At 38.4% G+C, this 22,955-nt stretch overlaps 2 protein-coding genes across 4 annotated transcripts; both read left to right on the top strand.

Moving 5' to 3' along the window:
* The first annotated feature begins 1,937 nt into the window (after positions 1-1,937).
* LOC132955580 (uncharacterized) lies at positions 1,938-14,725 on the top strand. 2 transcript variants are annotated; one of them, XM_061028476.1, is made up of 17 exons: positions 1,938-2,057; positions 2,298-2,352; positions 3,874-3,906; positions 4,010-4,186; positions 4,315-4,466; positions 4,575-4,658; positions 5,125-5,191; positions 5,613-5,773; positions 8,660-8,765; positions 8,868-8,897; positions 8,996-9,172; positions 10,454-10,608; positions 10,720-10,809; positions 12,691-12,732; positions 12,820-12,901; positions 12,985-13,148; positions 14,119-14,725. In XM_061028476.1, the coding sequence occupies exons 1-17, from the start codon at positions 2,019-2,021 to the stop codon at positions 14,281-14,283; spliced, it is 1,779 nt and encodes a 592-aa protein (XP_060884459.1). In that variant the 5' UTR covers positions 1,938-2,018; the 3' UTR covers positions 14,284-14,725. The 2 variants fall into 2 exon arrangements, with proteins under 2 accessions (XP_060884459.1, XP_060884460.1); XM_061028477.1 differs by having other exon boundaries at positions 1,940-2,057; positions 8,660-8,767; positions 8,873-8,897.
* A 5,149-nt stretch (positions 14,726-19,874) lies between these two features.
* ca15b (carbonic anhydrase XVb) lies at positions 19,875-22,799 on the top strand. 2 transcript variants are annotated; one of them, XM_061028688.1, is made up of 9 exons: positions 19,875-20,016; positions 20,547-20,619; positions 20,711-20,737; positions 20,835-21,005; positions 21,211-21,359; positions 21,455-21,550; positions 21,721-21,793; positions 21,882-22,045; positions 22,144-22,799. In XM_061028688.1, exons 2-9 carry the CDS (start codon positions 20,547-20,549, stop codon positions 22,327-22,329), a joined length of 939 nt encoding a protein of 312 aa, XP_060884671.1. In that variant the 5' UTR covers positions 19,875-20,016; the 3' UTR covers positions 22,330-22,799. The 2 variants fall into 2 exon arrangements, with proteins under 2 accessions (XP_060884671.1, XP_060884672.1); XM_061028689.1 differs by lacking the exon at positions 19,875-20,016 and adding an exon at positions 20,084-20,108.
* Positions 22,800-22,955: the final 156 nt, after the last annotated feature.

Genomic DNA, 22,955 nt, shown 5'->3' with positions numbered 1-22,955 from the left:
AAAAGGCTTGTGTTGTTTCTTTATTAGAAGTATAAACACAAATGGTGTGTCAGGACATTTTGGAGGACAGCAAACCTGTTGTGTAGGTTCATGTCCCGTTAGGCTTACGTACATATAAATAAACACAGTAGGACTTACATAAACAATACCAGGTACAAAAACATTTGGCCCTCTGTAAAGAAAAAGACACCTACCAATCATTCTTCTTTTTTTGATCTGAATTTAGAGCCAGCAAGTTAGCTTAGTGTAGCACAAACACTGGAAAAACAAGGTAACAGCTAGCTAGGGTTCCCTACCTGGTCCAAAAGTTATAAAATCTGCCTACCTTCATCTAAAGGTCTCTTTTTATCACTTAGTTTTATTTGTATGTTTGTATTTTTTTTTTCTTGGCTTGAGACACACCAGCAGAAACCCATAAAGGCTAGCTCAGAAAAAGTCTGCTAATTAACCAGCTTAAAAAACCTAACATTTACTCACATTTTTGTATGGATACAACACAATAAATGAACAAAATAAAACAGATTTTTTTTTTTTTTTTCAAAAGCAGTGTAACTGTTAGCAGGCTGTTCCAGTCTTTGTGTGAGGCCAAGCTAACCACATGCTAGCCTGCTATTTAACAAACAAACAATAGGGCTATCCAAATCATAACATCAAAAAGCATTCCAGCAATTATCATTGAATGTTGATTCTTTTCTTCACAATGCAGGATTCATTTTGGACACCACATTACTTGTACAATTTTTAAATCTAACTTCTAAATTTGCTATAGCTGTTATAATTTGCTACCTTAACTTTATCATGTTGGTATTATTTTGTGTTGGAGTTCAGAGACTCCCAGGTCTGATTTAGAATTCGGGAAATCATTAAATATTTTTTAACCCTACAAGACAAAACAAGTTAAGCAGCTGAAATTTAATCATTTTTATAATGACAAGAGTGCTTCATACCCGGCCTACATTGCGTCTCACATTACTACGATACTATGATATATAGTCAACATTCCTACAATGGCTTGTGTAAGCTTGAAGTCTGCTGGATAATCCAATGTTTGGATAACAAATCCTGTTTAGCTTATCAGGTCTCAGTTTTCAGGAGCACCTGTCAATTAAAAGCTTATTCCTTCTGTGCTGTATGTTTATAGAGGGTTTTAATGGGTATTGAGAAAATTCCAGTGGCATAGTATCCTTTATCTTGATTGTACTTTTGTGTGTATGTGTTAAGTCTATTGTTCAACAATACAGTCAAACCTGTGTTGAATACAACTTCCTTTCTAGGGGTTAGAATTGAGATTATAAGTCTAAGATGTCCTGGAGTTTGCTGTAGCCTTTGGTTTGAATTATTTCCTCAGGGTTTACATACAAAATAGTTATTTCACATGATAACTGTTTGTATCGACATATTTCAATAAAATAAAACACAATGTCTGCATATCTGTAAAAGTTAACATTTAACAATTAATGTTTAGCCTCCTTAAAGCATTAAAAACAAAGTTGAACCATTTTTTTCACATAAAAAGGCATAAATGGCAACAATTATTAAGCCTGTAAATGTCTTTATGTCTGCTTAAAATTGCATTCCATTGTTTTGTCCATGAGACTTAACTTGCATAAAGCGTGTTAATTATACATTTGTGAAGTTAATACAAGTAGGCTAATGCCATTATATGAAATAATCCTTAAATTAAGCTAATAAGTCTTAGTTGAATGACATTCAAGTAATCGCCTTTGTACCTAGCCCGCATTGTGTATGAAAACTTCTGTTCTGTGTCATTAGAATTAGCCAGTAAACTCCCTTAACCAGATCACTGGCACGCTCCAAGCACCTGTATTTTGACCACAACGTCCTGACAAGAGACCTGTAGATTGGCTGTGTCCCCCATTCTGATTAGTGATGTATACACAAAAGCCCCCCCTCCCTCCTATTGTATGTCCCCTCCTGCTCTATATCACTGACTAGAAACACACTTTTTTAACTTCTCATCACTGGTGGACTTATTCAGGAGTTCACAGCTGCTTTTGATGCAACACATTTTATTTTCAACGTTTAAAGCCTTAAAGGTAAGACGATTTGAAGCTGCAGCGAAGCACAAAATTCCTATTGATTTTTGTTGACTTATTACAGAACATACAATAGGGCTTTGTCATTTAGGCTAGTATAGCATTATACATCAGTGAGTCTGATTTCCTCTTTCTCTAAATGAGAGGCTTCTTCATCATTATTACGCTGTGAAATGGCTGCAAAACCTAAAAAGAAATCCAACTTCAGATTGGTAAAAGGTCTGTTTTCTCCCCTCCAAGATGGCGGTCTCCTCCCTTCTGCTGTGCTTGTGTTTTGGAGCTTTGGTGAAATGTGGTAAGTAGAGTGTTTATTTCAATTCAATGGAAGAGCTCTGTTGCCCACCACGACACATCGAGTTCTTTGATAATTTTCAAAATAATGCAGAGTTACACTAACATGAAACATGTATTTTGTCCAACTTAAGTTAAAAGAATGTGTGTAGAAACCTAAAATGTGAATAATCTGTATTTTATTGTTCTATAAAACAAATATAATCATGTGGAGGTACAGAAAAATGAAAATCTTGTGATTTTGTTAATGACTTTTTTTTTTTTTAAATGAAAAATGTTCATACATCAACCTCTTTGATTCTGAACATTTTATAAATGATGGTTATTTAGTAGGAGAGTTCAACGTCTAGGTAACGTGATGAGGGTACAGAGAACGGCTGTACTTGCAGATACTTCTTAATTGCTGTTAATAAAGTTACTGTGAGGAAGTTTCAGGAGTGAAGATTTTGGCATTTCCTGTGGTACATTTTATTGTTTGCTGATCATGTCCCGTACATGTGTGGTGTTTTCTATCTTTTAAACAAAAAAAAAACAAAACAATTATCACACCTTTGAACTTCCTTACCCACTACATCACTGTGAATTTCTTCAGTGGAAAATGTGAACAAAGGCTACTTTTTGGCTGTGTGCTTAAAATAGCTTTTGTCTGATACAGACCTGTTGGGAGCATTAATAGGCACTAGAAACATAACCATACAGCCAAAGATGACAGGTTGACCAACTCCCATCTCTCTGCTTCAGACAGCAGCTGTTCAAATAAAAGCCTTTTTTGATTAGTATTTTTTTTTAAATGCAAGACCAAAGATAACAAAAAAAAAACTAGCAGAACAACAAGAGGAAGACCAAAACAACAGATACAGGATAACTAAACAAACAGGTTGTCACAGTACAGAATAATGACGTCGTTGTATGCGTGCGAGTGTGTGCACTCTCAGGGGGGAAAAAAAAAAGGATTAGATGGTGAACAAATGGAGTGCAAACTGCAGAAGAGGTGGGAACTCTTTTTAGTAAATCACTGCATGAAATCAAATGAATCCAAATACATAATAATAATTATTATTATAATAGTCATACTAATCCTAGCAATGTTAATTATGCAAATATTGCTACCACAACTGCCTCTAACTACTACTTTTTATATTTAAGTAATTAATTCAAAGGGAGTGCTGGCAGTGAAGCTTGTTCGAGGAATTCATGTATTGTTGCATTGAATTCCAAGGTTGCCTTTTTTTCCCCTCCCTATTGACATCTGATGAATCACATATTAGTCACTGTAAAGCTTCTGAAGCATGAGACGCAGTGATTAAGGTTATCTGACTGTTTTAAGTTTATATCAGTAGCTAAAGCAATAAACAATACAAGTTCAACATTACCCCCACCCCCCCCCCCCCCCCCCCCCCCCCCCCCCCCACACACACACACACACACACACACAGCAGCTAGCTGGTCCCAGTTACAATGTTCCTCAAACATTTGATAAAGTCACTTTTGACATTTTGTTTTGTATTGACTATTACTGTTTCAGCTGCTGGAACTGACTGGTGTTACACTGGCTGTGGTAAGTAAAAGTCTACATTTTCAGACTCCTTGAATTATTTAAATGAGCCATCATCAGTCTACATTAGTTTGAGCTATTGAGAGCATCTCTTTTACTTTCACAGAGCACACCCCGGTTCATTGGAAAGACATCTCTGGAACTTTCTGTGGAGAAAAGAGACAGTCTCCCATCGATATCATCACCAGCAATGTTAAGACTGGCCAAAACCTGCATAACTTTACATTCGCCAACTTCTCCTCGGAGAATGTAATCAAGTCGATCAAAATGGATGAACATACAGGTACAGACAGTGACGTTTGAGTTTTATCATCTTCTTCTTAAATCTGACTACAGACAGTTTAACTTGTGACAGAAGTCCTGAAATGTCATGTGACTAAATTCACACTCATCTGTCTTTTTGGTGTAAAGTGAAATGCATCTTGGAGGAAAATGAGGTTGAAGTGAGTGGAGGTGGACTTAATGGAACATATTCAACGATTCAGTTTCACCTTCACTGGGGGGATACAGAACATCATCCGGGTTCAGAGCACACTATTGATAAGCATCGATATCCAATGGAGGTACAGCATTGTTTACTGACAGTTAATTTATTCAACTGCCACTTTTCTTTATAAAGCAATCTTGTGTTACCTTGCTTGGTCTCATCACTCTAATGTAATCTCTTGTAGATGCATATAGTCAGTCTGAAGAAAGGTATGCAGGACCCGATGAACGATCCAGAGGGAATCGCTGTTCTGGGGTTTTTCATAAATGTATGTTCAACATTTTAAAATGTTTTTCTGAACCTTTTGATAAAGAGATTGAAACAAGGAACCATAGCAGCAGCATTTCAAAAGTCCACATCTGAAAATTACTAAATAAATACATTTTAGGTCAAAGTTTGAGAATATATATATTTTTTTATTCTTCTGTCTTAGATACTGCCCGTACCATGCTGGGCCCATTTGTCAAATATATATTTTGTATACTTTGAGACAAAAAGCAACAGTCAATTAAATGGATTTTTAATACATTACATTTTGTCCTGATCATATTTGCACTTAATATAATCTTTAAATGGTATATTTGAGTAGCAGACAGATGTAACTTTAATATATATCAATTTGGATGTCAAGTCTAAATAATGACAAACTCAAGAGAAATGCAAAAGTGTTGCAATCGCCCCCTCTCGCTCATTTAAATGTTTCTGCATATTAACAAACAGTTTTCTCCCTAAAGGCCACAGAGGATGGAGATATGTCTGGACCTTGGAGCAATCTCACGTCCTACCTGAAAAAGACCTCAGGTATGGTAGATTCTTAGAGTTCGTTTGTGACTCTGTGCACCATGATGCCAAACGGCAAGTTACTGTAATTGAGACAAAGATGTGGAAAGTGTTTTTGCTGCATTATGAAATGTAATGTGCATGTCGTGCCACGACTACATTGTTGGGTGACATGTCACAACAATTAAGATAATAATAATAATAATGCCACGCCTAAATACAGTCTGAGAACTTTCTGTGTGAGCTGTTACTTTTGGCGTATGGGCAGTGTGACGTCTAAAAACACACCTGGGATATGTACATTGACAACATAATAAAAGCGTGAGAAATTAGATATTGTGGGCTTTTGTAATGCTGAGCTCTAAATTAGGGCTGTGTTTTTGTAAAAGTAGACTTTGTGACCACTCACTGAGTCTTCTCTGTGTCTGACATCTTTTCACAGACATGGTAGACTTTAACCACAACATCTCTATCGATGACCTGATTGGAAATGTAGACCGCACAAAGTTCTACCGCTACATGGGCTCCCTGACCACGCCCAACTGCAATGAAGCAGTTGTGTGGACAGTCTTTCAAGAGCCAATCAACATCAACAAAAATCTGGTGAGTTGGCTGGACTAGAGTTGTTATTTTAGTGTAAGAGGAGGTCAGGGCAGTCAGCACATGCCCCTCACAAGACAGAAGGCTTTAAGTACTTAGTAATGCAACATCTTTATTGGCCAAACTCTCCAATAACCAAGTGTACACTTCCTGTATCAAACTGTACACAGACACATTTGGCAAATAGAGCATTTAACAGTTTCAGAGTCTCAGCTGTTTCCGAGTATTCTGATCAGATAAAAGCTAATTCTGATATGAGCATAACAGCTATCCCTCTTACGTTAGGCTATATCATTTAATTATATAGTGTGACCTCTCAACAAACGTAATCTCATTAAACTTTAAACATAGAGCAGGCCTCTGTTTAACCTTTATAATGTTACAAAGAACAAACTTGATCCACCAATCAGAAAGCACTTTGCAAAGAAAACCTTCAATCACGGGCAGAAACCTTGAGCAGAATGAAACTTGTTCTAAAGAGAACAGAATTAATTTCTTAGAAGAGGCTGTGAAGCTCTCAGAATCTCTACTGAAATACACAGAAGTACAGATACTTTGGCAAAGATAGAAGAATGAATTCCACCTTAGTGTACTGGCTTTATCACAGTAAAAGGGAGCCCTCTGAAGGACATTTCTACCAGTGTTTTCCAGTACAAAGTTAACTGAAACTTTACTTTCTTTACGCCTTGATCCAAAACCCAGACACATCCAAAGACTGTGATGACCTTGGGCAAATGGAATCATAACAAAATGTTACACAAGCTGCTAATGCAGGCAAGCGTCTCCAGAGGACACAAACAAGTGCAGGGACATACTGGTTTTCTACATGCTGGTGTCTGCTTTGACAGTCGTTTTTGATAAGTCAGGCTTGTTTTTTTTTTTTTTTTTTTTTTTCTGTTGACTATAGCCACAAGAGATGCTGCTGCATGTGATGTTGGGCGGGAAAAAAGTTATCAGTCACGTGCACGTAGCAGAATGACACATTCGGTCTTCCATTCCATCTTATCTTTCGTAACATCCATCAGCAGCCAGCAGATTGTACGTTACACATGACTCTGCCCTGCAGGTGGATCAACAGGTGCCTGACTCATTGACCTCAACTTCAAACATACCAGTCTGTTGAACAGTAAAAGGAAAACAAATACTTCACGTAGCTTAAAAAAATATATTTCAAAAAGTTGTATTCTAAATAATTTAATTCATTTTAGACATCTAGATTTTTGCAGAGTTACTGTATGATATTTAAAGGGTTAAAGTGAATACACCTTCAGAAAGCATTTCCTAAACCACTCAACCTTGTGACACTGGTTTTGAAAGCTTCACGTGTCAATCTACCTTGCAATCCAGGAAATTTCAAGCATCTTTTCATACAGTTTGGTAGAGTTTAAATACGTTAACTTGGCGATGACATTAAAGAAAGTGATAAGACTACTATATGAAAAAGAACAAGATGTTAACCATATACATAAATAGTCATGTCACAACTAAAGTAATAGAAGTGAACATTAAACGTAAAACAGTGCCAATTCATTACAAATGTTATCTAAGGACATGTTACAAAAGAGCAGGTAGAAGACCTTACTTTTTATCAAGCCTGCCTGACACAAAGGAATAACTCACCTGTTTTTCTTAAAGAGGAGTGGTTGCAATTGAGCTATATTTTGGGAGGGGGATACAAGCAGGCTTTGAGCCATTGAATTTTGATCTGTGTAAAACATCAAAACTTTTCTTTTTGGCTTGAGGAATTGCTTTTGCAACCAATTTGGCTCCATAAGCTTGAGATCAACATTTCAGAGGGGATACAAGTTGAAGCTTCTTCTGCTTTTTACAATATGTTTGTGATGTGATTTCAATGTATGAGATATTTAACTGTTGATTAAATACCATTCAGTCATTCAGCCTTCATTAACTTTGTGAAGTATCGACAACTTACGTTGGTTTAAATTTTTTTTTGGATTGTGGGTTGATGACTACATTTTGGCCAAGAAAAATATCTGGGGGTGTGGAATTGTGAAAATGGAGCTTTAAGGCCTCTGTAGCTAGCTTTTCATCTCTGCTCGAGGCTACAGGGTTACAAATGCATTTTGTTAATCGATTAGATGAGGAAGAAGCTGAAAACAATAAGTCCTCTAAATAAATCACTTTAAGTTGAAATGAAAAATGTCCTTCATTGGTGCCGTACTGTTAAGGAGTGCAGTGATATTGGATTAGTCTTTCTGATATTTATAATACATTCATATGTCATGAAAGACAAAACAGAGGAAAACTACATATGTAAACCGCAATAGAGGAAAACAGGTTTTGTTCTCCGTAGTGGAGACTATATACTATTGTATTACCACAAGTTAGATACTTGAACAATCATGACTATTTGATTAAATCATCATTTAATAAACAAAGACCAAAACTAGGCCTGCATAGCTTCAACTGCTACGGTTTAAATGGCTACAAGTTCTACAAACAAAACAAGTTCTGCGTTAATCACCATGTTGGTAGTGCATCTAACCTCACAGCAGCTTTTACACTCTCTTCAGACGAAGTAGAGAAGAAGGCATCCGCGACAAAGTCAATGGAGAGTGGGGACTCATCTGTCAAGCATCTCTAGAAATATACCTGTCACAAGAAGAACAGGCTATACATGTTTTTCACGGTTTTTGGGATTAGTAATCTGTGGCGTCACCAAAGTATGACTCTTTAGGCTCGGCCTGAAGTAACAAACTCCACATTTTAAGGATTTTTTAAGTCACCTTAGACATTGGGACAACCACACCAATGGACACAACTCATATTCTATGCTGCTAGAAAAAATGCTACAATAAAAAAACAACAAATGTTTTTGCTAAAATCACTGTGGTTCATCTGATGTAGTGGGTCTTGTTTTGTTCTTAGATTCAAAATTTTCCCATGAAGACAGGAATCTCAAACGTATTTCGTCCAACCCAAAATACTAATGGACGTCAAGTGTTTGCCTCCCCTGCAACTACTTTGCCTTCAAGTGAGTTAAAAATCAAACATACACACCAATCTGTGTCACCCAACATACTCTGACATTGAGAGACACATTTCTTATTGTTCTTTACTTTTTTTTTGTTTGAAGGTCATCATTGGTGCTATGATGATCACTGTTGTATGTATACCAGCAAACTTCTACAGGTTGAAATAATTGAGTCAAAATTGTATTCAAATTTGTCTTTAAAAGGTTGATTTTCCTTCTTCACCCTCAAGCTTTCAGCCCTTCAAAGTGGCAGCTCATGCCTCAGTCTTATTGTGGCGGTGAACTCCAGTCCCCGATCAACATAGACACACGTAACACTTTGAAGGATAATCATCTCAAAGAGTTCACCTACACAAAGTTTGGGGAAAAACATGCAATCAAATACATCACTAACACAGGAGAAGCAGGTAGGTTGGTTTTCTTTCACATTATTTGCTCTTTTTTTATTTTTAACACATTTACTGACTTCACATGGAGCAACTTTAACTTTTAAGTCTAGACTCAATGTTGAACTGAAAGTCACACTGAAAATTGAAAGTCAGCCTGTTATGAATGGCTTTCCTGAAGAATTTATTATCAATTATTCCTAACCAAACAATACAGTTTACTGTAGTATATGTGGTTGATCATAAAATGTGCCACAATTTATAGTCCAAAAGATAAATTCAAGCATAACGCCACTATTTAATTCTTCCTGCCTCAAAGCTGTGGTGGTTCTTTGTAATAAATCAAAGTAATATGACCTTTATTTAAACAGGGAAAACCAATTGAGAGCAGAACTCTCTTTTGCAATGGTGCTCTGTAATAACATTTAAACATAAATACATATCAAAAATACAAGACAATGTATAAAACACAATCAAAATCCATCAGGAAAAACAAGAGCATTCCTCAGACAACATTTCACTCAATAAAAGTTTAAAGTGCTAGAGAGTTACAAGATTGTCCAGTTTAAAGGGAGTCCTGAAGCTTATTCCATTGATAGGGAGCATAATGAGAATGCAGTTTTACCCAGTTCCGAATTCATGAAAGGAGTATTGAGAACGATGCAGTCATGAGAACGAGTAAAGTATTAAATATCCCTAAAATGTATGAATGAGGATCAATAGAACGGCAATTTATTTAGGACGGCTTTGTAAATGAGAGGAATAATTTTCCCTCCTAGTGAAAGTGATGTCCATCCCACCTTGTCATAAAGAATACAGTGATGCGTCCTAAAAAATGTCGCCTGTAATAAACCGTAGAGAGCTATGATATACGGCATCAAGGGGCTTAAGAGTATATGCAGCAGCATGCATGTGAATAATGTCCCCATAGTCAAGTACTGATAAGAAAGTTGCTTGTACAATCTGATATCTACTGCTCAGTGTAAGGCACTACTTTTTAGTCAGTTCTCCAATGAGTTTTAAAAGATAATTTATTATCTAAACAGATACCCATATATTTATAACATGGAATAAATTTGAACCCCAGTTATTGTGTTAAGAAAAATCTTAAATATTTTTTCAGCTGGGATCTGGTGAAGATCATGTAATTTGTTTTATCTGCATTTTTCTATAATGTAATTTTAAACATTGTGTTTGCACCTGCCTTATATATTGGTTTATTTTATATATATATATATATATATTTATAAAACAATAAAAGTTTACTAATGAAACTTTGACTTTTTTTCCATTTGATCTCAGTAAAGTGTGTTCTGAAGGAGGATATGTTGGAGGTCTCAGGAGGAGGTCTGGGACACGTCTACTCCACCCTTCAGTTCCACTTTCATTGGGGCTCCAGGTCACCAGACTCTGAGGGCTCGGAGCACACCCTGGATTCACACAGATACCCAATGGAGGTTGTAACATTGTTATTGGCATTTCAGTATTGTATTGTTGTAGCAAAGGCATTTTAATTGAATTCTAGGTTGCCACTGTATACTCAATGTTGTTATTGTCTTTTTGTCCAGATGCACATAGTGAACAAAAGAAAGGATTTAAGTTTGGAGGATGCAATAAAGACTCCTAATGGCCTGTCAGTGCTGGGATTCTTCATTGAGGTAACAAAGTGTAGTAGACAACAGTTGTTATAGTAGGTCAAATAGTTCTACATCCAGGAGGAAGAGTTACATTTTTCCCATCTGAACAAAACTTTCCATGTCAGGTGTCTCTTACTCGCTCCTGTAAATAAACGGTCCCACTGAGTGCCCCTACAGGCCTGGGGCTGTATTCACAAATCCTCCTAAGTACTAAGAGTTGGTCCTGGTGACAAAAGTTAAGACTTGATCCTTGTAAAGATGAAAGTTATTCACAAAGTGTCTTAGCGGTTAGAGAGCTCCTAAGGTGTCAAACTGTTAGGAGTAGTGAGGAAACTTGAGTTTCTCAAGCTGAGGATAAAATGTGGAAATGTTCTTCAAACACGACATGAACAATAATCTTTTTGACTCACAGCTGGGCTGAACACATACAAATTATTTGTGCAGACATTTCACTCCATGTGTGCTCTCAACCGAGAAGCTGACGTTTATGTTTATTATTTTGTGAATACAGAGTTGATGTCATAATGATGATTGGTTGCAGGCTTGTAGCCACTCCCTATTTAAGATGTCATGCCCATCTTGACAAACTTCGTGCCTGATGAAGGTCTAGTACCGAAACGTTTCCAATAAGTGTTTGTTTGCAAGTTAGACAGTGTGCAGGAGTTTCTCTTCAACTTAATATACTGTGTCATCAAAATAAAATGAAAAGTGGTTAAAGACTTTGCTGACGGGTTCCATTTATGCAGTTCAATTCAGAGCATCAGGGTCGCAGCAAAAGCTCCATCGCCTCTACGGTTCAACCAGGCATTTGAAAAACACGTGTCCACTTGTATAAGGAGGCCAGATATACAGCAGGGGAAATGACTATATTCACACAGGGGCTATTTCCCCTGATATATATCTGGCCTCCTTTCCAGAAAAGTTGAGCCTCAGGTAGGAAGGTAAAAAGCTGCAATGATCTCAAACTGTTGTGCTTAAGGATGCAAAACATTAGAGTTTAACTAGCTGGCTAAAGAAAAGTATACAAACATTGAAAATACAACAACATAACAGTTACCTGTTAGCCATGGTCAGACAACAGCTAGTGTTAGCATTCAGACACTTACTGTCACAGTTAGATAGGAAGTTGTAGAAAGATAATAGGCCTGACTGTTTGTATTGTTACACATTCAAATGAGAAAGGCATTAATGCCCAGTACGCATTGCAACAGAACTTGTAAATTTAGTTACATGAGCTATTAAGTGGTTGAATGCTAACATTAGCGGTTGGATTACAGTATCCTAGCAAATGGGTTATGAAATGTTTTGTCCAATGGAATGACAACATCCACAAAAGAGAGGAGAACAACATACTGACGAACAGAAAACATAATGCAGCCGTTTATTTACGTGCACGGAGATCGTAGTAGTCGCGTGCAGACACTTTAGGCAGTCACTGTATATAAACAACATTCTCTTCCCATTGGCTTGAGTTGAAATCTCCGGAGTATATGCTGCCGCGTTCAGACATCAGCTCACTCAGACTTTCTGCGGAAAAGATACTAGGGGTATGGTCGGAGAAACTCCGGGTAAAGTCAGTGCGACTTTTGATTTTCGTATGTGTGAAAAGGGTTTATGTTAGAAAAGGAGACTTGAAAGTAATGAAAAATCTCAAAATCTATTCAGTCATGCTGTAGTCCGTGCAAGGAGTCTAAACAGAAGTGATGCAGTCAATTTATTTTTTGTTGTGGTTATAAGCCTGTGCATTCTGTGTAAAGTCTCTGATCATCTGTAGCCTAAATCATATCCATCTTTTATATTTGCAAAGGAAATGGAAGCCTATGTTTTTTCTTAAATGTAAATAAAAATTGCAAACCAACAATTACTTTGTGTAAATAAATCTTCCAAATTGTAATTTTCCAGGCTAAAGAGTCTACCAAAAGCAGCGACGAATCTGATCACGAGGTAGGAGGTGAAGCTTTCCTTAGAAGAGGATTACAATCTGCAATTCTGTCAAATGCTTAAATTCTTTCAACCTGTTCGTCTCTGCAGACAGGTCCCACATCAAAGCCAACATCTGATATTGATGCCTGGAAAAGACTGACCAGCTACCTTCCACATATACAGAACATCAGTGGGTGCACACGATTGCTTACCCAAAATACACAATACACTGAATGTTGCCACTTGATCTTGAGTATTTATGCTTTCTTTTAGACTCGAAGGCAAATGTCACAGACGAGATCTCAATTGATGATTTGCTTGGTGACGTGAACCGAGTTGTGTTCTATCGCTACAACGGCTCCCTGACCACCCCGTCTTGTAATGAAGCCGTCGTCTGGACCATTTTTAAAGAGTCTATTAAAGTGGATAAAGACATGGTATGTGCCCCTTATCTTGGTGCTGATTTTTTTTGCCTTCTATGTGTAATGGGTATAGAGTAATGAAAGGCATTAGGACCTGTCAGATTTTACATTCATAGTAATTCTCAAATCTATCTGATATGTTGTAGTTCTATTTCATTACTGGAGGACTTTTTGTTCCATTGTGTAATGCTGTCTCTGCCATCACCAATCAAAGAAATCATGTTTTTTTCTGGCGTTACATTTCGTTCAGCATGTCTGCTATGTGCACATGTTTACAAATCACTGATGTATGACGAGTTTTCAAATGAAATGATGACTGAATTAATGGACAAAATAACTTTTCTCTTCTGCTGTAGATCATATTGTTCTATTAGTTATCAATTCCGTTTGATGTACCAACAATATAAGTCTATTAAAGCTCATCTAACACTTAAACAGAAACTCTGAAGATTATATGTGAAAAGGTTTTGGCTATTTTCTCTGATTTGTGATGAAAACATAGACAAAGATGGTACAGAAGACCAAACAAAGGCTAAAGATGGGAATAACAAGTCTGTAAAAGTTATGGTATATGGTTGGCAAGGAACAACACAAGTCAATACTTTTTAACACCTGTGAATGTCTCATTTCAAACTCAGTGGTTGTAAGTCAGGGCGAGTGAGCTGCTGTCAGCTCAGTTAAAAAAAAAAACTGGTTGGATTCCATTGTTAAAGGTTATTTGTCAAACAAAGATATGTAGCTGGAGGTAATTGCCAGTCATATTAGGAAGCTGTCTACCTACAGTTTAAGAAAAGACCTCACCCTGTCTTTAGATTTAGAAAACAAATCTCATTCACTGACTCACACCCATGTTGACCTGCTAAATGAGGTTTACCACTTCGACCCATGTGACAACTTCCTTGAATCTTTCTTTCCAATTCACCTCATGTATCTAACTTGAGTTTGTCCAAAATGTGAAAGCTAACAATTTTTCTAATCCCACCAGATGATGCTGTTCCCCACTCATGCAGGATATGAGAACGTGTTTCGGCCTGCACAGGCTCTTAATAACAGGAAAATCTTCACCTCTGCATCAAGTGCCCCTGGTCCCATCAAACTATTTCTGCTGCTAGCTTGTCTCTGTGCTCTTTCATATAATCTGCATTTGTGAGACAGAATCTGCTGTGAAGAATAATGCACTAATTTACTGACTTGCACAGTTTCCCTTTTATCATGATATTTATGGCTCTAAAGGTCATCTGTAACCACTATTTAAAGCCTGGTAGTTGATTAATTATTGCAGTGTGTTACTGTTGTAGTATAGTGATTGTATCAATTAGTTTCAACATTGTAAAATAAATGCTTGTATTAGTATAGACTAAAGCTTAAATCATTTAATTAACTTGTTAATGGTTTCGGACATCCAGGCACAGACTGGATGGAAGTTTAATGGCGACCAAATTGTCACCTGAAGTTATTATCAAATGTATTGTTACAGTGATCATGTCTGCCTTCACCTTTTTGGCCTCATCAGTTCATTATTTAATTACTATAGTAAATTGTATCACCACATGTTGAAGCAAGTATAATGAATAAAACACTGATACTGTTGAGTTGAAGTTTCTATGTTAATTTATGTTGCTTTTAGGACCCACCTTGAAATGTAGCATACTTGGTTTTGGATCAGAAGAACAGAATATATCAAGGATAAAGTATAATCCTCCAGCCTTTATTTTAAGGGAAAATAATTTTGTTATCACACCTGTTTCCACGTGTGTATCAATTCCCATGGAAAATGAATGTGATGGTATCACCACCACTTGTGCACTTGATGTACAAACATGTCAATTTACATACTGTATGACCAATTATAAAATCATACATCTCTAGGGTGAATTCACCTATGGTAAGTGACATAAAAACAGAGTGCATTGCAATGTATACAACAATGGCGCGATGTGGGTTAATGCATATTTCTCAATGTATAATTCTAGTGTGTTTTTTTTTGTACGAAATATAAGGATTTATCAGTTCAAGTCAGAACTGTTTGTTCGATGGTCCACCAGCATACATGTTTTATATTTTCTATCTAAATTGTATTCACAGTATAACTAACTATATACTATAACTATAATTCAGTTAGTAATTTGTTTGTAAGGATGGCTTTGATGGATTTAGTTTGAATGTAGTAATTGAGTAACAAAGAATAGATAGTCTTTATTAAGTAATCTGTGTTTCTTGCGTTTCCACAGACAGTGAATCAAGATTTTAAAGACAGAATAACTCAAAAACAGCATGTTAGAAAGAGGAACTGCATTTACTGCATGCCATGCATTTGAAAAAGAATACACTGTGTTCATCTAAAGAAATAATGCCCATATTTGACATATACACGTGGTACTACTTTCTGTTGTTGATACAAGTGTCAGTATACCGTAAGGATAAGTTATGTGTATCTAAGCGGAATGATACCTTTGTGATTGTATCTACACTAAGACAGTAATAGAAAAAACAAATGACTCCATTTCAAAGACTGCTTTCGAAACCAGCATGTCTGCCAACTATTTGAAACACCCTGTTGCCCTGGTGCCACCAAAACATTTCTGACGCATTTCTTGACTGATGCATCAAATGGCTTTGATGGACTTAGTTTGCGGTAATTGAGTAGACAAAGAATATAGTCTTAGCCTATTAAAAGGAATCTGTGTGGCTCAATTCCCATGGAAAATGAATGTGATGGTATCATCACCACTAAATTTACATACTGTATGACTAATTATAAAATCATACATCTCTACTGTAAGAGAAAGGGTGAATTCACTTATGGTAAGTGACATAAAAAAAGAGTGCATTGCAATGTATACAACAATGGCGCGATGTGGGTTAATGCATATTTCAGAAACAAAAACCGTAACAAAAAATAAGGGCAGCAACGATAGGCCTATATATTTTTAAATTCCTCAATTTCCTGTCTGTCACATAGGCATGTAGATGACAGACTAGTTGTTACGAGGCGACGGAATGGCAAAGTTTAATCCCCCAGCGAACTTTGCTTTTGATAAGCCGACTGAATGGCTAGACTGGAGACAACGCTTCGAGTGGTACAGGCGCTCGACAAAGCTAACTGAAAAGTGCAGGTGAGCTGCCTGATTTATGCAATGAGGCAGAAAACATATATAAATCGTTCACTTTTGCCGAAGACCGCCACAGAAACAACTTTGATCCTGTGGTGAGAAAGTTCGATGAGTATTTTTCCCCAAGGAGGAATATTATCTACGAGAGGGCATGTATCCACTAGCGCGTCCAATGGTCAGGGGAGAAGGCAGAGTGTTTTATCCGAGCCCTGTATGATCTATCAGAGCATTGTGAGTTCAGTGCCAACCGAGAGGAAATTATCCGCGATCGTATTGTCGTCGGTATATTAGATAAAGAGCTCTCGCGCAAGCTGCAGCTAATGGCGGACCTAACGCTTGCACTGACAATACAGACCATCACGCAGTCAGAGGAGGTCGCGGCACAGGTTAACCTGCAGGGAGACACGGTGGGATCAGTACAGCAGGTGCGTTACAAACAGAAAAAAAAGAAAAGAAATAACAACAACAAGGCAAGACAGAAAATGGGGGAGCGAAAAAATGTGGTAAATGTGGGAAAGCCCAGCATGGCAGAGATGAAAGGTGCCCTGCAGGGAAAGCTACATGCCACAACTTACAAAAAATGGGACACTGGGCCAGAGTGTGTCGCAACAGCAACAGGTCAGTGAATGAGGTCACAGAGACTGGGCAGGCTGAACAGACCTCCTATTTCTTAGGTTCAGTGTGCAGTGCAGATGACAATGAGCAGTGGACTGTGCAACTACAGGTTGATTGCATCCAAATGGAATTGAAAATCGACACAGAAGCTGATGTCAACGTCTTAAGTGAGGATGCATTCCACACGCTCACCCCACTGAGAGCACTAGAACCTGCTGACATTCCATTGGACAGCCCAGGAGGTGAGCTGGGCCGCTTTAATGTTACAGTTAGCTACATAGGGAAGGATTACCCCTTCAAAGCATATTTGGTCCGCGGCCGGAGTGTCAACAATCTACTCAGCCGGTCCCTGTCAGTGAGAATGAAGTTGGTGAGGTGAGTTGATGAAGTGATGCACACCAGCAAGCTTACAGTGAGCATGGCACACTAAAAGTGAACCAGTCAGAATTCAGTTGAACGACGGTGGTCAACCGTATGCTGTACATGCTGCACGCGTGTGCCCTTCCCCACATTACAAAAAGTAAAAGATGAACTGCACAGGATGGAGAATAATGGCGTCATAGAGCAAGTAACACAGCCAACTGAATGGTGTGCACCCATGGTACCTGTTCTAAAGAAAAAGCCTGGCAAAGCCAGGATATGTGTGAACTTGAAAAGACTTAACGAGTCAGTCAGAAGAGAGCGGTATATCCTACCTACATTGGATGATGGAAAATTTCCAGCGCAGAATACTGGAGACTGCAGGGGCTGGAAGGTGTGGAAGTTTTTATGGATGACATCCTAGTCTATGGGACCTGGATGAAACAGCACAACACCAGGCTCGAGAAGGTACTGCAACGTGTTGAATCGGCAGGACTGAAACTCAAAAGAGAAATGCTCCCTCAGACAAAGCCAATTACGCTTTTAGGGACATCTCATCGACCAGTCAGGGGTCAGGCCCCACCCTGACAAAGTTGAGAACATTCAACAGCTGGCCCCCCAGGAAATTTCCAGGAGCTAAAAAGAGTCCTGGGTATGGTGGACTACCTGGGGAGGTACGTTCCCAGCCTATCCACGATAGGTCAACCACTGTACAAACTTTTGAAAAGCAAAAACACCTGGACCTGGAGCCACTCACAGCAGTCAGCCTTTGAGAACAACAAGGAGGCGCTGATCACAACACCGATTATTTTCTTTCATGATGTTGCTAAACCTGCATCTGTGTCTGCCAATGCCAGTAGCTACAGCCTGCGGGGGTGTACTACCATGAAGAGGAGTGGAACTGCTCCAGGCGCAAAACTGAAACACGCTACGCCCAGATTGAGAAAGAGTGTCTGGCTGGCGTGTGGGCCTGTGAAAAGTTTGAAAAAGTATCTATGCGGCCGGATCGGTTCAGACTTGAGACTTGTGACTTGCAAAGAAATGACTTTCTCCCACCTTATGGTTATATATTCTCTTGCATATTTATTCAATTTCTTCATTCAACTTAGCCACTCCCTCTTCACCACTTCCACCATCTCCCTGCTCTGGGGCTCAGCTGATTTGGGGAGTTTACTCTGATGACACAGACCCGACTCTGCCACAACCTCTCTCAACCAATCATTCTGCCTCAGTCCAATTTTAAAACTTGTTCTCTCTCTTCCACAGTCATTTTTGCCATTTCAGTGCGATTGCTCCGCCCCAGTCACCACCATTCCAGCTCAGCAGAGTTCAGATACAGCCTCAGAAACCCACTTCTCATCACATCCAGCATTCTTCTATCACTACCACTATCCTATCCTGCTGTCAGCATCATTACCCCTCCGAGTGCATGAAGTCGGCGTGATGGAGTCTTATCCCCAAAGACTTTGCACATTTATTTCCTAAATTGTTAAATAAATGATTGTTCATTCTTAATGAAGTCTTTCCTGATTGAAACTATATGCTGGCATCATGCAAGTTTGTTGATGTATCACAATACAAGTGACACAACTTAAATGACATAAATAATAATGAGAGCTTATAATCTTTATGTGATCTAATAAACAAAATCTACGTATGTTCTTTAACTCGTAGAAAAATTAGTAGACATTCATAGACAGAAGCTTAATGCCATATAGCCGTGAATTCAAATTATTTTACATTTACTTTTAATCATGTATTGTTTTTGTTAAAAAACAAAAAATTCCCCTATGGGGGATCAATAAAGTTTGTCTTTATCTTTATCTTTATCACCTCTACATCTTTTAGGAATTGAATATGTTAATGGACCCAGAGCACTTAATCTACTCCTTTTTGCTATTTGAAGAGGACTGGTCCCTGAGGCTGTTTTATAGATTCAGTTCTAAGAAGAGCATTTGTGTGCAGGGCGAGGTCAGATGAAACCAGGATGTGGGAGAACAATAAATGCAATTTTGACAAGTCATTACTAATCAATCAGCAATCCTGAACCTACAGTATCTTCACAGATGACTGAAAAGAAAAGGGAGGAGTGAAGAATAAAAAGAAAAGGTTTCTAGATTCAAGATTCTAGTCTATTTTTTTTGTTCTACATTCCTGCTCCACAGATCTTTCCCCTCAAGTATAGAGTCACTTTAAATGTTGTTCTATCAATATTAAGTGCCCTGCCTTTAGTTACAATAGACATTACCCCCTAAAACACCTCAGAGTGTAAGCATGATGGAAAGTGCAGACTAATAAATATTCATTGAGATTGATTTTTAAACATCATCACTGCCACAATTACAAGTGCCTAAACCATATAGAGGTGATACCTTAGCGATGTCCCAATGGAAGTTGGATGTTCACAAAGCATTGACTTAATTAATTTTCTTTTCAGAACACTAATAATAAAACACAATCACACACACATCTCCAGCCCTCACACACACACACACACACACACACACACACACACAGAGAGAGAGAGAGAGAGAGAGAGAGAGAGAGAGAGAGAGAGAGAGAGAGAAAACGTGTTCTCAATGAGGTATCAATGAGTCCTTTTCGAGGAATCCAAACATACTATCAGTAGATCTCATCACCTTAGGAACATTCTTGCAGTGAGATAAAAAAACTTCGCTCGATGTCTGAAAGAGGCGGTTTCGCAGCAGATGCTGAAGGGGTTGAGCGGATAAAAAGCGGCTGGGGGAGTCTCCACAGTAGTCAGCTGATTGAGAGGAAAGACAGGTGCGTCAAAGGTAAGACACTGGCTCTTTTTACAATGCACTAATGCGTAGACTGGTGACTCTCATTCGCGGCCGTAATGGTTTAACATAGATGATTATTAGAGGTGGGCTATATTTCGGTTGTTTATTTTATTCATTGTACCTTACTTTGCAATCTGTTTATTATCACTGCGTGCTAAATAGTTGTATTTTCTGCAGCTTCTACAACAGCTCAGGTTAAATGGATTCAGCTGCGTCTAAGGAACGACTACAAACAGAATATGCTTAAATAATAGCGGCATTTAAAAAAGAAAAAGAAAAAGAAAACAGGGAAACAAGGACCAGTTAGTGACTTGTATTTTAAAAGTCTGCCTAACTGGTAAATTGGTTGCATTTAATTTAGTTTTTGCACACCTTAAAAATAAATGGAGTGGATTTGTTTGTTGCTATTATCTTCAATGCGAACATTTGGCAACATAGGCTACTCAACATGTATGCTCATTTGTTTTTTTTTTGCTCTAAAAAAAATGGATGTATGACTTGTTGGTGTTCTACATATTTAGATGAAGTGGCTTGTTGCTGTGCTGGCTGTGTGCGTCCTGGTATCCAGCGCCCATTGTGCCTCAGATTCTGTTCGTAGGTATTTTTTTTTTACCTATTATTGTAAAAGTTAGGCTATAGTCTAACTATAAGTGAGTAAATTGGTGTATTTTTCTTCTTCCTCCAGCATGGTGTTATCACCTTCCAGAATGCAGTGAGTAGGCTAATCTTTATCCCTGTCCCTATATCATCACACACAATTTAACTGCTCCTCTTCATCCTGCTGAGACACTATTGTCTGATTTTTATAGATTACACTACCTGGCCAACCATTGCTACTAACTTCTGCAATGGCACGCGACAGTCGCCTATTGACATCAACACCTCTAATGTCAAAGAGAACTCCAACCTGTCTGCGTTCACCTTCGTCAACTTCGACAGCACCACCGCCATGAGTAAGATCGAAAACACAGGAAAGACAAGTAAGTAGAGGGTGTGTGGACAGAGACTCACTTAAACTGAATCGATGTATTTGGCTTGTTAGGGGTGGGGCAAATATGTTGTAAAAAGTTTCCGCTGCTTATTCTTGCAGCCTTGCAAATACAATTTGTTGCAAATAGCGTTTAAAGACAACTTTTTTTTTTTTTTTTTTTTTAAACCATTTATCCTCTTTTTACCCTCTTCCAGTCAAAGTCCTCCTAAACAGTGGTGTAACGGTCTCAGGGGGAGATCTGCCCCAGACCTTCGAAAGCCTGCAGTTCCACTTGCACTGGGGTAATGGCACCTCTGTCCCTGGCTCTGAACACACTGTGGATGGCAAGCGCTACCCCATGGAGGTTGAGTGCATAGTTTTTGATTTATACTGAGCTACAAATTACAGTTGTGAGAACTTAAAAAAAAATTAAGTCTGTCCTTTTATATTCCCCCCCAGTTGCACATTGTAAACATTGGGGCATCCTTCAATGGGAACACAACTCTGGCTGTTGCAGACCCTAAAGGACTGGCTGCTCTTGGTTTCTTCATTGAGGTGAGAAAAATGTGTTCATGTAATTATTCATCAAAAACAGCCATCTCTTATCGAAGTTTTATTGGGTGCTGCCCTTTTTAGTTTCATTTCTCGATGGAGTAGTTCCACTGCGGAAATATTTGTATTTATTTCCACTTTGAGCTGATTAAACGAATGAGTGAACCTTACAGGTGGGCAATTCAACCGGGCAACCTGGAAGCTGGAGAAACTTGAGCTCCTACCTTAGCAGCATCCGAAACCAAGGTAAGGAGATGTGACTCCCTTTTTCTTATTGCTGTAATCAAACCTGCCGACTACAGCCCCTTTTACAGGTTTTTGTTTCTTCCCTCAGGTGAATCGGTTTCGATTGTACCCGGCTTTTCAATAAATGATTTCCTGGTTGGCGTGAATCTCAACAGTTACTACCGTTACCTCGGCTCCTTGACCACACCAAACTGCAATGAAGCTGTGGTTTGGACCGTGTTCAAGGATACAATCAAAGTCAGCAGTGAAATTGTAAGTTTCTTATTTTTCTTTCTAAAGCCAGGCTGGCTGTGATAAATATGTTCTTACATTGCTCCATGCAGATAACTGGTCCATTATCTCCTCTCTAGATAAACCTCTTCAGCGAAATGCCACGTATCGGCAACAATGAATCACAGCTAATGGTGAATGTCTACAGAGGCATCCAGCCAGTACAAGAGGTCACCACACAGGTCAGAGAGACCACTAGCTCTTCCTCCAAGGCGTGCTACTCTCTGGGGCTGTTGGCTCTGGGCCTTACTCTGGGGAGGCATTAGAGCCATGGAAGGAGAATTTAGCTGTTTGCCTGTATGTTCTATCTTTCTTTTTGTCCAATCATGCACTTAATTATTTATTGTAAGTGCCCTCAGTTCAGTCTGCAGGAGGTCTCTAGCATCCCAGCAAACCTGAGCCTCAACGCCACCAGAACTTTGCTGCTATCCACTGTAGCTTTAAATATTCTTAATGTCAACCTGATTACTGAGAAAGATATTTCATGGGAAGACAGATGAGTTGGTCTCCTGTATTATTCCAGGGTTATGATAAGCTATAAAGAATCATATATCCAAAATCAGAATTTTAACTGATCAATGTACACTTGGTGTAATGAAGGATTGACTTGTCAGTGAACACCATTATTTATCAACACCTTGACTTGCATAATGTTGCCCTGTGCTGCACTACTTGGACATGTAACAGAACTGTGACCTCATGTAACTGTTTCTAAATTAAAATGATTTGGTGTCAATCTCTTTCCTCTGCTGTCATTTTAGTCCGACTTTAACAAACTCTAGAGAACAGTGGTTCTCAAATGGTGGGTCAGGATACAAAAGTGGGGCGTGAAGATGTTTTCAGTGGGTCCCGAAACGCATGCCTGGGGAAAAAAACAATGTTTGTCACAAAG

This window comes from Labrus mixtus, chromosome 21 (assembly GCF_963584025.1).
Source record: "Labrus mixtus chromosome 21, fLabMix1.1, whole genome shotgun sequence".
Lineage (NCBI taxonomy): Eukaryota > Metazoa > Chordata > Actinopteri > Labriformes > Labridae > Labrus > Labrus mixtus.
Note: the sequence above shows the minus strand (reverse complement) of the source record. Positions and strands in the feature narration are given on the sequence as shown.

Excerpts from the sequence above, each read along its gene's own strand:
- LOC132955580 (XM_061028476.1), top strand. The coding sequence starts at position 2,019 with ATGCAACACATTTTATTTTCAACGTTTAAAGCCTTAAAG. Across the intron at positions 5,774-8,659 it reads TCAACATCAACAAAAATCTG|ATTCAAAATTTTCCCATGAA; the intron begins GTGAGTTGGCTG and ends TTTTGTTCTTAG. Across the intron at positions 9,173-10,453 it reads CACTAACACAGGAGAAGCAG|TAAAGTGTGTTCTGAAGGAG; the intron begins GTAGGTTGGTTT and ends ATTTGATCTCAG.
- ca15b (XM_061028688.1), top strand. The coding sequence starts at position 20,547 with ATGAAGTGGCTTGTTGCTGTGCTGGCTGTGTGCGTCCTGGTATCCAGC. Across the intron at positions 21,794-21,881 it reads TAGCAGCATCCGAAACCAAG|GTGAATCGGTTTCGATTGTA; the intron begins GTAAGGAGATGT and ends TTCTTCCCTCAG. Across the intron at positions 22,046-22,143 it reads TCAAAGTCAGCAGTGAAATT|ATAAACCTCTTCAGCGAAAT; the intron begins GTAAGTTTCTTA and ends TCTCCTCTCTAG.